The sequence below is a fragment of the Geotrypetes seraphini genome, chromosome 13, assembly GCF_902459505.1.
Source record: "Geotrypetes seraphini chromosome 13, aGeoSer1.1, whole genome shotgun sequence".
NCBI lineage: Eukaryota > Metazoa > Chordata > Amphibia > Gymnophiona > Dermophiidae > Geotrypetes > Geotrypetes seraphini.
This window is the reverse complement of record NC_047096.1, coordinates 69,102,881-69,118,450: the sequence shown is the minus strand read 5'-3', so window position 1 is coordinate 69,118,450 and position 15,570 is coordinate 69,102,881. Positions and strand designations below refer to the sequence as shown.

The 15,570-nt window shown below is 41.9% G+C and overlaps 1 protein-coding gene across 5 annotated transcripts in view; it reads left to right on the top strand.

Annotated features, from left to right (window-relative positions):
• The window catches only part of KCNH6 (potassium voltage-gated channel subfamily H member 6), a 120,215-nt gene that overhangs the window by 17,073 nt on the left and 87,572 nt on the right, over positions 1-15,570 (top strand). For 3 of the 5 annotated variants that reach the window (XM_033919176.1, XM_033919179.1, XM_033919175.1), the window contains exons 1-2: positions 5,743-6,109; positions 12,446-12,547. The exons of 1 other annotated variant lie outside the window; for it this stretch is intronic. In XM_033919176.1, coding sequence (XP_033775067.1) covers positions 6,034-6,109; positions 12,446-12,547 — 178 coding nt within the window. In that variant the 5' untranslated portion in view covers positions 5,743-6,033. Of the gene's footprint in view, positions 1-5,742; positions 6,110-12,445; positions 12,548-15,570 lie in introns of those variants that run through there. One more of the 5 variants, XM_033919177.1, reaches the window with a different exon arrangement.

Genomic DNA, 15,570 nt, shown 5'->3' with positions numbered 1-15,570 from the left:
TGGTCACTGGTCATTCCACCTTGGTGGCAGGGGACACTCTTCGGTGTCCCGCAAGACTAGGTTCAGGGGGATGCTCCCTTCTGCTGTGGTCTTATGACCTGGCTATTGAACAGTTAAGACTGCAGCATAGGGGGTATTCAGAGCAGATTATCTCTACTCTACTGCAGGCAAAAAAAAGGTCTACCTCTATGACTTATGCTAGAATCTGGCGGGTGCATTCATTTAGGGTTTCCTCCTTTTCAGGCTTCCCTATCTCAGATTCTTTCCTTCCTGCAAGAAGGGGTTGCTAAAGGGTTGGCCTGCAATTCCATTTGGGTACAGGTAGCTGCTATTGCCTGTTATAGAGAGAAGGTGTCTGGTTTGACCATGGGGTCTCTCCCTTTGCGGAGGCCCTGCCAGATTGGAGTCTGAGGGTGGTCCTTAAAGGTTTGCAAGGGGCACCTTTCGAGCCTTTGGATACCACAGCACTCAAGGATGTTACCTTAAAGGAGATTTTTTTGGTGGCCCTGGCTTCAGCCAGACGGGTTTTTGAGTTGCAGGCTTTATCCTGCAGGGATCCGTTCTTACATTTTTTTAGAGGCTGGAGTTTCGATTCGGACGGTTCCTTCCTTTCTTCCAAAAGTAGTGTCTTCTTATCATGTCAATTAGGTTCTCTTTCTGCTATCCTTCAGGAAAGAGGATTGGGGGTCAAAGTTTCCTGCCTTGCATCTGCTCGATGTAAGGAGAATGCTCTTGCACTATCTTTAAATTACTAATGACTTTTGTCGTTTGGATCATCTCTTTGTGTTCTCTTCGGGCCCTAGAAAGGGTTTGGTTGCTTCCAAGGCCTTGGTGGCTCAGTGGGTCCAAGAGGCTATTTCTTCTGTTTATTTGTTAGCAGGTAAGCGGGTGCCAGTGGCTCTGCATGCTCATTCGACAAGAGCTATGGCTATGTCTTGGACGGAGTCCAGGGGGTTTTCCCTGGAAGAGATTTGTAGGGTGGCTACTTGGTCGTCTTCCAACACATTCTCTAGGCATTACCACTTGGATGTGGTGGAGCGTGCGAAGGTTTCCTTAGGTGCTTCGGTGCTCACAGAGGCGGCATATTCACACCGCCCGAGTTGAGGTTGCTTTGCTACATTCCAATAGTCTCTGGATTCATCTTCTGGCGGCGCTAAGGAATGAAAAATTATGTCCTATCTGTTAATTTTCTTTCCTTTAGATGCAGCAGATGAATCCAGAGCCCCACCCGATAGGTATTGTTCATGGATTTTTCTCGCAGGTACTGTCTCATGGTTGGGGTCAGGATTATTTTACTTATGGGAAAGAAGTTGGCTAGGTTGCTACTGCATTGTTCGGATGCTTGGACATTAAGCGATACTGGCTGGCAAGAGGGACTCTATCCTGTGAATCAGTTCTCTATCTCCACCTGCTGTTAGATGTGTACTATCCAACTAGTCTCTGGATTCATCTGCTGCATCTAAAGGAAAGAAAATTAACAGGTAGGACATAATTTTTCATTTTCAAAAATGACCATTTCTAGATGTGTTCACCCTTAGTGCGTCTATCTTTTTTGATCATTTTCAAAAAATCAAACATCCAGCTGCAAAACGCACAAAACAAACCATTGGGTCAGAATTTTTAGTAGACTGACCATGTAGGCATGCTAGCAGAACAGTGGAGCAACCTAGTGGGCACATAACTTCACATAAAGGGTCCCAGGTACACATCCCACCATAACCCTTATATTGTATAGGGAGTTCTCCAAAACCCACCCAAAACCTACTGGACTGACCTATCTACCAACCCAATAGCTCTTATGCCTGCAGGTGTCACCTATTTGTCAGTATAGAAGGGTGGGCACACACTTTCCAACACAAGTGTACTAATTAGGGTGGGATATAGGCCTGAGTCCCCTTCTCTAGCGTTCACGGCACTGACTACTAGGCTACTCCAGACACCTGCTTGCTGCTCTACTAGGACTGGCCATAATATCTGCAGCTATCATAGAGAAAGGTATGTACTATTTCAAATCTGTGGGGGTGGGAGAGGATCGGGGAATGTGGGGGGAGGGGCATGCCTTCATGCCTCCAGTGGTCATCTGGTTAATTTGGGCACATTTTTGGCACTTATTTTTAAAACAGGTCTAGCCTCAAATGTCTAAATGATGCCCTGGACGTTATATAGAGTGTTTGACTATTGCTGCAAAACATCCAAGTCCTAACCCACCCTAATCCTACCCAAAACATGCCTTCAGCATGCTTCCATTAAATTTAGATGCACTGCAGAGAAACAGCATAGAAAACCATCTAGAAAGTAGGTTTTAAAATGGCAATTTGGACGTTTTGGCAATCCAAATATCCAAGTGCCACTTTATGATATCTTTTGGATATTTTTCTTTTTTGAAAATGAGCCCCATAATGAAATTAGAATAAATTAAAAGAAGATTGACCAAAATAATAAAGGGGACAGGACTCCTTTCATATGTGGTCATATGGAGTCACCACCCAGGAAAAGGATCTAGGTGTTATCATTGAGGATACGTTGAAACCCTCAGCTCAATGTGCACCAGTGGTTAAGAAAGCAAATAGAATATAAGGAATTATCAGGAAAGGAATGAAAAACAAAGATGAAAATGTTATTATGCTCTTGTTTCACTCTATGGTATGGCTGCACCTTGAATACTGGTGCATAATTCTGGTCACCATATCTCATAAAAGATATACCAGAATTAGAAAAGGTACAGAACATGAATGATAAAAGGGTTGATATGACTTCCCTATGAGGAAAGGCTAAAGTGGCTAGGGCTCTTCAGCTTGGAGAAGAGACAGCTTAGGGTGATATGATAGAGGTCTACAAAATACTGAGTGAAGTGGAAAGGGTAGATATGAATTGCTTGTTTACTCTTTCCAAATATGCAAGGCTAGGGGGCAAGCGATGAAGCTACTAAGTAGTAGATTTAAAACAAACTGGAGAAAATATTTCTTCACACAACATGTAATTGAACTCTGGAATTTGTTCCTGGAGAATGTGGTGAAATCAGTTAGCTTAGCAGGGTTTAAAAAAGGCTTTGCTAACTTCCTAAAAGGGAAGTGCATAGGCCATTATTGAGTTGGCTTGGGGGAAATCCACTGCTTATTCCTAGGATAAACAGCATAAAATCTGTTTTATTACTTGGAATATAGCTAGATATTTGGGACCTGGGTTGGCCACTGTTGGAAACAGAATACTGGGCTTGATGGATCTTTGATCTGTCCCAGTATGGCCATTCTTATGTTCTTATGATGAAAGTCTAAAGAGGTTAGAGCTCATCAGCTTAGAAAAGAGACTGCTGAAGGGGGATATGATTAAGGTCTACAAAATCCTGGGTGCTGTAGAACAGGTAAATGTGAATCACTTTTTACTCTTTTAAAAAGTCCAAAATTAGGGGACACTGAATGAAGTTACATAGAAATATTTTTAAACAAAGAGGAAACTTTTTTCACTCAATGAATAGTTAAATTCTGGAACTCATTGCCAGAGGATGTGTTAACAGAAGTTAGCATATCTGGTTTTAAAAAAAAGTTTGAACAAGCTCCTGGAGGAAAAATTCATAGTCTGCTAATTGAGATAGAGGTAGAGAAAGCCACTGGGATTGGTAGCATGGAATGTTGCTACTATTTAGAATTCCAGAATCTTGCTATTCTTTGAGATTCTGCATGGAACCTTGATACTCTATGGGGGTTCCGGAATGTTGCTATTATTTGGGTTTCTGCCGAGTACTTGTGACCTGGATTGGCCACTGTTGAAAACAGGATACTGGGCTAAATGGACCATTCAAAAAGATATAAAAAGGATGGAGTTGGTCCAGAGGAAGGCTACTAAAATGGTGTGTGGCCTTCGTGATAAGGCGTATGGGGACAGACTTAAAGATCTCAATCTGTATACTTTGGAGGAAAGGCGGGAGAGGGGAGATATGATAGAGACGTTTAAATACCTATGTAATATAAAGTCTCTTTCATTTGAAAGGAAACTCTGCAGTGAGAGGGCATAGGATGAAGGAAATACTGAGGAAATACTTTTTTACGGAAAGGGTGGTAGATGCATGGAACAGTCTCCCGAAAGAGGTGGTGAAAACAGAGACTGTGTCTGAATTCAAGAGGGTCTGGGATAGGCACGTGGGATCTCTTGGAGAAAGAAAGAGATAATGGTTACTGTGGATGGGCAGACTAGATGGGCCATTTGGCCTTTATCTGCCATCATGTGTGGCTATTCTTATGTTCTTATACCTAATTGAAGATTCTATTGTGGGCAATGGTATAAGTCGGATCTAGATGAAATATCATCCAAAACTGGCCATTAATTTGTTCACACAGGACAGCTGGAAATAGGGAGCTAAATCTCTGTAATTGATAGCACAGAATATTACAGTAAATTACAGTGAAATCCTTGTTCCTCGAGCATTAGTAAATTGTGATAGGCATTCTTCCAGTAAAGAATGATTAACACCCCTTTCTTTACCTATGCTCTTCCTCAATCTTCTTCCTAAGGTTAATGAGCTGAAATCGTACTGGAACTTTTCTCGGAGCTGATGTTGAGTACGTTATACTGTATGCATCTCTCCTGTTAGATTATCTTCTGAATGAACGTTAATTTTATATCTTTTTTTAATTATTTATGCATGAAATTGTTTTGAAAAAGCTAACACAATAACAGCATTATTTAAACTTCAGATGCAGGTTCAATAGCATTGCAATGTACTTTAATTTCTGGGTTGATAGATAATGTATAGGGAAAAATGGCATAAGCCCCATAATAAATCACAGAGATGTGAAATTATAAATGCAAAATTAATATCCAGCAAATTCAACAAACATTTATATTCCCTGTGCTTAATGTTTAGACTGTAAGCTCTTAGGGACAAGGTTCTCAGTTGTAACCATTAAACATCTCTTGTACAATACACAGCGTATTTGCCACTTTTACAGCCATAGTCTTTTTCAATAACATTTCTCCCTGTCCTTCCGCGAAATAGAATATTGGGAAGATGAATAGTGTTCCAAAACCCGACTACGATTTCAAAGTTACAGCAAGCAATGTTTCAATCGGGGTAAGTTTGATTTCTAAGCCAAGCTGCTAGCAATCTCATCAATTACTCTTGACTGGCGGGTTGCTTTCTCGTTAGGCAATGCAAAAGTGATAAAGGTATTTTCCCCATCTAGACCTGGGTTCCTACAAAAATGATAAAATGCATTTATATACTGTAAATATATAACGAAAAAGGAGTGGTGGCGCTTAAAACGTGATGCCCTGAACGTCTTTGGCCGCCTCTATGCCTCCTAGCTTGCCTCCGCCCTTCCGATTAGTCGCTAAGACACTGTTCCGGGACCTGGTTCAGCACCACAGCTGGAGGACAGCTCCCGCGCTCTCCCTATCGATCGCTCTTGTCAGACCAGCGGGTGTAGGGTTGAAGGGTTGAAGGGATAGGCAGAGAAGGCAAAAGACAGCTGCACCCTTTCCACTAACAGAAATCTATTTCTAGCAGCGCACTTACATCAATAGGCTGTGGAAGCCATACCCCTCCCTGGAGAGAACAGATTTTTATAAGGATAGCAGAGAGAGAGATGGGGGTGACTGTTTACTGTCAGAGTAGCGGCTGTTGCTGTTGACAACTGTGTTCCAAGAGGGGCAGCAGTGATTCAGCATTTTGGGCATCTCTTCCAGTGCCTTTTTTTTTTTTTTTTTTTTGCTTCTCCCCTCTTTTTAAAACCCAGTGTACTTTGAAGGAATGAGCTTGGACGCCACCGCACCCCTAAGAAACTTAGCAGCAGCCCAAGAACTGGTTTTGAAAAAGAAAGCAGGGGAAGCCAGGCTGCCGATGTCACAAGCCATGTGCGCCCCTTGGCAGCCAGAGATAGCGTGTCGGGGACTACCACTTTGCTGAGATCTTCCTCCGGGCAGCCAGGACCCAAGAACCACATTCCCTTCAAGAGATGGGGAGGGACTAGCTGCGGCCACCAGGGTTTTACCGGTTGTGTGATAACTTTTACTACGAGCAAAATTGTGGATTTCAAGATGCCAGTGAGGAGGGGCCATGTGGCGCCACAAAATACCTACCTAGACACCATCATCAGGAAATTTGAAGGGCAAAGTAAGTAGAACGCTGGCAGATGGGGTTTTCGGGCTTGAAGTGTAGGGTGTGTCGGTGCCGTTTCTCAACGTGTTGTGCTCCGTGTGAATAAGGAAAGTTTTGCTCTTTCTTTATTACAATCCTACGCTAGCAAAACGCGTGCAGTTACAGATTCACGGTGTACAAAACAACGATCGGGAACGGATTTAAAGTCTGGCCTAATAAACAGCTTTCGACAGAATTCTGTTTTGGGTCATTGTGAACTATTTGGCGCAAAAAAATCCCTAATCTTAAAATAATATTTTAAACCTTGAAAAACTCTTTATGTCAGTGTTCGTCTTTATTCTGCAAAAGCTGGATGGGGAGGAACGTGTTAAATGCCTCGGCTGTATTTAAGTGTTGAATTAAACCTAACCAGCCTCTATTTTTGATCATTTGAACGTGGCGTTAACTTGATTTACAAGGGCAGGATTTTTTTTTTTTCCCCCCTGCGTTGGTTGTGTGAATTTGCTGCAAACCTAATATATTTCCAAGTCATATATTTTTCCTCTACGAATGATCATTTTTTAGATGTATATAAAGATGTATATAAATCTGGAACAGCACTTCCTATTAGCTCCATGTCATATGATCCAACAAAAGAACATTCAGTAAATAAGTAAAAAGCTTTAATAAGTTCATTCAGCTAATAGCTGATGTAATGACATCCAGCTTTTTTTTTCTCTGTCTACATTCCCAAAATAAACATTCTCATACCACTTTAATTGCAAAAGAAGTGTTGGCATCACAGCTGAGAAAAGTATCCTCGATGGGCTAGAATAGATTCACTAACCTGCCCGACTCGGAACAATTCATTTCCGATTTGGGCAGGTCCGACGAATTCACTAACCTAAAATATGCAGATGGGGGCGATCAGAGGAACGCACGGACCTGTCTGAGCTGCGACTTTTTTTTTTAATCTTTAAACTTTTGCGAGCCCATGGGTTTAACCCTCTTTGGGTTAAAACCACAGGCTTGCACGGGCAGTCGGGGCAGGCATGTTCGGGGCCCAACTCTCCTGCTCCTATGTGGCGGCGGCAGCAGCCTCTTCCCTCCTTCCCTTCAGTGCAAGCCCGTGGGTTTAAAGCTGGTTGCATGCAGTCCCGCTTTAAAACCACGGGCTTGCACTACGGGGAAGGGTGGCAGAGAGCAGGAGAGTCGGGGCGAACAGGCAGGCAGGGGGTTCGGGGCAGGCAGGCGCGTTCGGGGCTGCAGGAGATGGGGCTGACAGGTTAGAAGGCAGGGCAGTCGCAAAGGGCTTCATTGATGGGTCCTCAGCAGTCGCTTTTTGCGAGCCCAGTCGAATCAAAAAAAAGTTTAGTGAATCGTGTCCCTGCTTACTTTGCATGCAGTTCCCCTCATTTGCATATGCGTACTGGAATCAGATCGCTACACAGGTTAGTGAATACTGCAGGAGGGAAATCTGGTCGCAAAGGACTTGCAAACCGATTGGTACGCGATCAGTTTGCTTAGTGAATTTAGCCCAATGTATTTCCCAGTTAGTCCTCATTGCAGTCAGTACTTTCACTTAAGGGCCTCAAGGGCAGCTTTAATTACTTATATACAGCATATCCTGTTCTATGCTTCCAATTCCTGGTAAATTCATAAAGCACGTTGCCTGGTGGCATGTTGAGTATGACTTAAGAATGTACCCCACTTTCATGAACAGCTTAGCTCTAGCAGCACTACTGAAATTATAAGTAAGTCAGTAGGAGTCAATGCCCTCTGAACCTAGCCATGCATTAGCTGGGCTAATATTCCCTATTTCTACTATGAGATTTTATAATTACAGATGTGAAAAGCAAGAGTATCGGGCAGATCATCCATGACTTGATAAACAGTCATCATGGGCCTAGTGCTCCAAAGGAAATACATCTTACCTGCCACAACTCCACATAGTAAGAAAATGCCAGATTATATAATAATAATAATAATTTATTTTCTTATATACCGCCCCATCAGCAGTTCTGGGCGGTTCACAACAAGAATAAAACTGAGCAGTTCAGCAAATAATATACAATTCCACAATGGTAATACATTATAAACAATCAATACGGCATACTGCTCAAAGAAAGATAGTTCTTATAACATATATAGATAGATTTGTTTGTTTGTTTGTTTGTGGACCATCAGTTCATGCAATATAAGATATCAAATACTCATATAATTACTTCCAATCTTCATTGGTCCAATTTATTGTGAAACTTTGATAAATTCAATAATCAAAGTCCAAGCTTCACTGAGTATTAGATATTTCTTTACTTCATAGCAAATAAATATTGAAACCAGTTATTTATTTAAAAAATTTCTTACCTGCTTAGAACTAAGCGCTTTACAAGTTACTTATCTCGATGAGCATTTCACACAGAAAAAGCCTCCAACATAGCACTATGTTTTGCAAAAGCTGCATTAGAGAAGCAATCTACAGATAGGTACTCTCCAACTGTTCTTTTCATATTATAATTTACTGCTTCTCTGAGCATGGACCATCTCTTAAAAGTGTTGATGTACAGCACTGTGTATGTCTATCAGTACTATATGAGGGGGCCGCTGAAACGTTCTCAGCCCAAACAAGAAGAAAATGATGTGGAGCCATGAAACTTACACTTTTTGTTTCAGTGATATGAAATGAAACGAAAAGTGTCAAGAAATGTATGGAATAACTTGTAAGTTTCATGGCTCCACATCATTCTCTTCTTGGCTGGACTGAGAATTTTTCAGCGGCCTCTTGCCAAATATGAACTTTAAGCTTTGCCTGGAGATCTGTATGTTAATGTTAGGGTACCTGTCCCTAAATCCCTTAAATCACCCTTCATGTTTTCTCACTGACCTTCAGAAACCATGTTGACATACAAGAACCAATGTCATGTGACCCTGCAGCATGTATCCATGCTGGGTAGCTTTGGTTTTTTTCCGAACATGCTCTTGAATGAAGTTCCAAGTAAAATATTTATATATTCCAAAAACTTAATATACTGCCTGGAGTCACAGCAGTTTCCGTATAACATACATAAAGCAAAATCAATAAAAAAAACAACAACAACAAATCACTCTTCAAAATAATATCAAAACATATTAAAATAAGATCTACAAAATTCTTCAGTAACATATTTGATAAAATGTTACAAAAGTGCCCAGACAATATTAGTAAAGGCAGATCAAAAGTATGCGTCTACAAACAACTTGGTTTTCAACATCTTCTTAAAGCTATAGTGATCTGCATCTAATCTTAATTGCACATATGGCCTCTTTTACAAAGCTGCGCTAATGGCCCCGAAGCCCATAGAGATTTATAGGGCTTTGGGGCTGTTGCCACGTGGTAGCCGCTAGCATGGCTTTGGAAAAGAGGCAGATAGTCTTAGCTGCCAACAGTAAAAAAAAAACCCACCCCATTCAGGCTTCCATGTAGGCCTGTCAGCCAACTTGGAGAAAGACAACTTCTCCCGTCTTCCATTTTTAAAATTAACATCTAATTATCCCATTATCCCAAAATTCATATATATAAAAATTTGGTCCTAATACTCTCCCTCTAGCTACGTTTGTGCTGAAGTAGCACAAGTACTGAGGAACGAGTGTATCTCCTAAACATATTTATACTACATGAACAGAACTAATATTACAAACAGATTAATAACTGCTTAATGTCTAAGAAAAACGTGACATACAGTACCAATGCATATCTGTGTTATACTATGTAAATACATAATGTAGTAATAAATGTTTCCTTACTATTCCTAATCCTCCTTTATGTATAATATAAACGAAATTAAATTTATAGGCACTATTCGTACAAAGTTATTAGAGAAAAAGGTTTAGATGTAAACCAATCACAATATACAAGGAACTATAAACCTTGTATATATGCCTCATTCATTGAAATTTGTTCTCAAATATGGTCTCTGGAAGAGGAAATTGGTCTGCTCAGAGTGGAGTGATAGTTATGGATAAGGGAGTGATAGCCTTGAAAAACCCGCTGTAGAACACATGGGTGAAACATGTCGGTTATCCCTCGTTCTGTGCATTGAGACCACGAATTGAGCTGATGAAAAAGCTAAGTAAACTTGTTTTAGTCAGGATTTATATTACATTGAACTAATAAGAAATATAAAGTTTGAAAATTAAAAAAGTATTATAAAAAGAAAATATAAGGATCCAATGACGAGTGGAGGTGTAAAGCTGCCTATAATGAATACCTATTGAGTGGGGAGGTGGCCTCGCTGAGGATCATGTAATTTGAGAACACACTTCAATGAATGAGGCATATATACAAGGTTTATAGTTCCTAATATAAAAGAAAAACATACCATTCAGATATAATTTTTATTCATCTCTTGTCAAAATAGTAGTAGTAATAGTAGGTCTGGGTGTATTTTGTGCCACAAAATATTAAATATATACAAAACATCAGAAAATAATATCATGTTATCATGGGATAAATATCCCCAGATTTGCAGCAGCAGAAGATACACAGAAATTTGGTGGACCTGAAAGAGAAACAGTTTACAGACAGACACCAGCACCAATTTGGACTGTTTCAGCTGAATCCCAAAACCTGCTACTTTAATTTTTTTAAATCCAGATCTATGTGAATGCATTGGTCTGCATCTGTGAGCATCTCATGAGTGAAGGTGCACCCAGGAGCCTGAGAAGCAGTGTAGCTCCACTTTAAGGAGCATAGCCATTAATCAGAACTTCTGGGCTAAGGCTGCTGTGCTGATTTCCTTCTTAGATTAGGAATTATCTCAGCGTCTGCTATCAACAGCTGCTATCCTTTCTGCAATCAAAAAGTGTGGACATACCAGACCATGTCTTAAATGAGAAAATTCTCATTTTACAAATCTTTTATGAGCATGGGAGCTGAGGGAAACTTCTAATGGTGAATTCTGGTTTATCCTAAGAAAACCAAAAATCCTTTATGTTAGGGGAAAGCTTCCCTCTTTTGAGGCCTGATTGAAACCTGAAAAAAATGCCTTGTTAGTCTTAAGCTCTTTTGGAAAGGGTACAAAGGCGAGCTACAAAGCTAGTAAAAGGTATGGGAAATTTGAGCTACAAAGAACGCCTCAGAAAACTGAGCTTGTTCACTCTAGAGAAAAGAAGAATGCTTGGAGATATGATAGAGACGTTTAAAATACTAAAAGGACTAGATAAAATCCAGCAAGATGCATCGTTATTCACGTTGTCAAATGTGACTCGGACGAGAGGTCATGGACTGAAGTTGAGAGGCGATAGGCCCGGGACAAATGTCAGGAAGTACTGTTTTGCACAGCGAGTGGTGGACGCTTGGAACGCTCTCCCGGAGGACGTTGTGACGGAGACCTCCATTATAGGATTCAAGGGCAAGTGGGATGCATACCTCCTTGCAAATCACATTGAGGGATACAGGTAAACAAGGTCTCATTATGAAGCACCTAGTTGGGCCTCCGCGTGTGCGGGTCACCGGACTGGATGGACCAAGGGTCTGATTCGGTGAAGGCATTTCTTATGTTCTTATGGAAGAGAAGAATGGGCAGACATACCAATATAAATCCCAAGTATTATTTGTTTTGACGCAGTTATAAATGTTTTTTTTAATTTTTATATAGTGTAATTACAGAACTGATGTGAATGGACTTGGGTATTTTCCCCTATGCAATAACAACCCATCCTCAACTGTCCAATAATGTTTAATGAGGACTATAGACTGGCTCAGTGTTAGTGGAAGAATTATGTTTCCAAACCAATAAAATGCATTCATAGTAGATGACGGCAGATAACGACCCGAATGGTCCATCCAGTCTGCCCAACCTGATTCAATTTAAAATTATTATTATTTTTTTTATTTTTCTTCTTAGCTATTTCTGGGCAAGAATCCAAAGCTTTGCCCGGTACTGTGCTTGGGTTCAAACTGTCGAAATCTTTGTTAAGACTTACTCCAGCCCATCTACACCCTCCCAGCCATTGAAGCCCTCCCCTGCCCATCCTCTTCCAAACGGCCATACACAGACACAGACCGTGCAAGTCTGCCCAGTAACTGGCCTAGTTCAATATTTAATATTATTTTCTGATTCTAAATCCTCTGTGTTCATCCCACGCTTCTTTGAACTCAGTCTCAGTTTTACTCTCCACCACCTCTCTCGGGAGTGTATTCCAGGCATCCACTACCCTCTCCGTAAAGTAGAATTTCCTAACATTGCCCCTGAATCTACCACCCCTCAACCTCAAATTATGTCCTCTGGTTTTACCATTTTCCTTTCTCTGGAAAAGATTATGTCCTACGTTAATACCCTTCAAGTATTTGAACGTCTGAATCATATCTCCCCTGTCTCTCCTTTCCTCTAGGGTATACATATTCAGGGCTTCCAGTCTCTCCTCATATTCAAGAGGACAGAAATTCATTGGTAAAGAGAGGTATGGGAAAGAGGAGAGACATAAGCTTGACAGGTGAGCCTGAGACTGATAAATCCAGAAACCCAGATTCCAACAAGGCATGTATAGTGCAAAGTGTGTGTGTGACCTTTAGTAAGTAAGACCTTTAGTAACTTTTCCTCAAGTTTAGGGGCATATTCTTACTTTAGAACCCACCTGATTTTAAATCTATCATGTCTTTCTGGTAAGATGCATACTTGGGGAAAAATACCATTCCATCCTTTTTGTACCCTTCATGACATGTATGCAGATACTTGTCCAAACACCCAATCAATCAAAGCAATTTCAGAAAGATACCTGCAGAGTTGAAAGTTCATACAAACACATGTGCACAATTTACAGTTCTACAGACACATTTCTACGGATCAAGACATTTAGTATAAAAATACACATCTTCACAAACACACACCTTGGCTATAAATTCTCGTAGATTTCAGGAAGGAGTCTTTGGATCTGGAATTTCATTATAAAGGAGTTTCTGTGAAGCATGATGACATCAGTGCCAATGGACTGCCTACTGCTTGGCCGTCATATGAGAACACAGAGAGAAGCAGAGTCTAATCCTACCCCGTGTCATTAGAGCATGGTCTCCAGAGAGCTGAAGCCACACACAGCCAGGAGATGCTTGCAATATTGTGACACATCCTGGTTATCTTGCTGCTTCCTGCTTAGCTACTAATTAATCCAGGAAGGTCTGTTTTTTTCCTTCTGCTCACTTCCTGCTTGTTACTGAATATTTCCCTTTACTGTCTTACCATGGGTTCTCAGGTCTCTTCATAAGTTCATCATGCATGTCAGGATAACCAGTAAGTGAGGAGGCGAGGTGGAGCAGGATACTAGATTTTGTTCTTAAGATAGTAAACTATGTGGCTTGTGGACCTGCTGGTGGGAATATGCTCAGCTGTGCCAAACACAACTGGCTGGCCTATTAATCACTTAATCTTATGCACTGTTGACTGTACAACCTTGAATCATCTGCTGAGCTGTAGTGGAAAACACATTTTTATTAAATGAAGTCAGAAGTCCAGGAAGTGATTGCAGACAATGTAGGTTTGTTGTATTCATGCAACAGACCAAGGGGTCCTTTTATCAAGCCGCGCTAGGGTTTTTCATCACACGCTAACCCCTGCGGCCAGCTAAAAAGCTAACGCCTGCTCAATGCGCCACTGAAAAGATGGCTGTGCCAGGAATGATCTACTTAAAATTGCCCGCCACCCATCTTGCCCCACCCCTTCCTTTCTCTCATTGGCTCTATCATGCCTACCATGACCTGCGAGGCCCCACCTTTTGTGGCAGGCCTCGCGAATTGCTCTGGCCTGCTTCTTTCACTGAAGGCCTGAAACAATGTCTGTAAACATTGTAAGGGGGGTGGAGGAAATTGACTAGTAGAGGATTCTTTGTTAGATTTCACTCAGATGTTACTATGACCTTTTCTAACTCATTATCCACTGTGGCATTAGTGAGCCTTTAATAAGGGCTGGATAAATGGCATGTTCTCAGCCAGTCTATTAGGCAACTGCCTTCCATATGCCAAGAAATGAAATGTGGGGCAGGGCAGTAAGAGTTAGAGACATGCTAGTGTGTTCCTTCGCCTATACGTCTAGGATAAAGTGAGCCTAAGGCCACTAGAATGGGTTTTTTTTCCACTGTCTGCTGAAACTCTATTATATTTCACATTAACTGTGCGTTAATCCTCAGAGCTGAGAAGTCACAAGGCCTGGCAGGATAGGGCAAAAGACATGTTTTTTTTCTCATCCTCACTGCTTGGACTCCTGCCAGCAGTGGTGCCAAGAGACTTGTTGAGGCAGCATGAATCGCTGATTATTGCAAGGCTGGGGTTGAGGATGAGGATATGTTTAATTAGGAGATTAGCCAATGTGCTTGTGACAGAGGCCAGAACAGGTGTTCCTGGACCCCTGTGCACACTCACACACAGCAGTGTAAACACTCGTGGAAAGTATAAGGAAAAGCTTTTATTTATTCACTCTTCTGAGCCTGTTCCCTCACAGGCTCAGGGGAAGCAGTTTCTCCAGTCAAATAAACAGTCCCCAGCAGTGGCATAGCGAGGATAAGTGGCACCCCTCCTTTGCCCTCCCTCACACTGCTCTGCGCCTTTCCACTCCATCTCAACCCCTCCTACTGTGCGCATGCACCCCCTTCCCTGCCCCCATACCTTTTTAATTTTCCAGGCAAGAGCAACAGCACAACTTGCTACCTGCATCATGTTGGCTATTCCTCTGATGTCACTTCTGCTCTGACATCACTTCCTAAGCGTGGGGACCAGAAGTGACGTCAGAGAGAGGCATCACTGACGCAGGCAGCAAGTTAGTAATGCTTGCACAGGAAAAGTTAAAAAGGTACGAGAAAAGGGAAGGGGTGCATGAGCGTGGTGAGAGGGTCAGAAAGGAGGGGGGGGGGCATGAGAGGAGGACTGGTGCCTGCGCCCTGTACAAAAACTGCGCCCAGGGTGGACTACCATCCCCCTGCATCCACTTACTACACCAGTGGTCCCCAGCCAGACCAATGAACATATTCCACAGTCCTCAATATAAGCTGGGCTTACCTCAGCTGGCCATGTAACAAGTCTCGCAAAGTCAACCCTTTTAACAGTCCTTGCCAGATCTCTTGACTTCCCAGGTTCTCCTCAACTCATGGCTAGTGAAGAATGTTCTCTCTTGAGAGCTCTAGTCTTCAGACTTCTCTCTCTAGGAAGTCTCTACTTCGGGACCTGACCTCTCTCAGAGACCTCCTCTGAATAAGTCTGAGCTTTCTCCCTGCCTGAGTCCTGCCCCTCTGACTCAATACTTTACTAATGGATGTCAGCACTGAGCTACAAAGCTCAGTGCATTCTGGGAGAGGTAGTTTTCGCTGATTTGTCTGACTGACACCCCTTGCTGTCTGGTGTTCCTATTAACTTCCTTAAGAAAACACATGGGGGTCCACATGGGTCCATATTCAGCTGGTGATGGTCAGCGTTTTTAAAACTGCCACCAGCATTATTCCTCCTTAGTCAATGCTGGGCCATATCCAGGCACCGG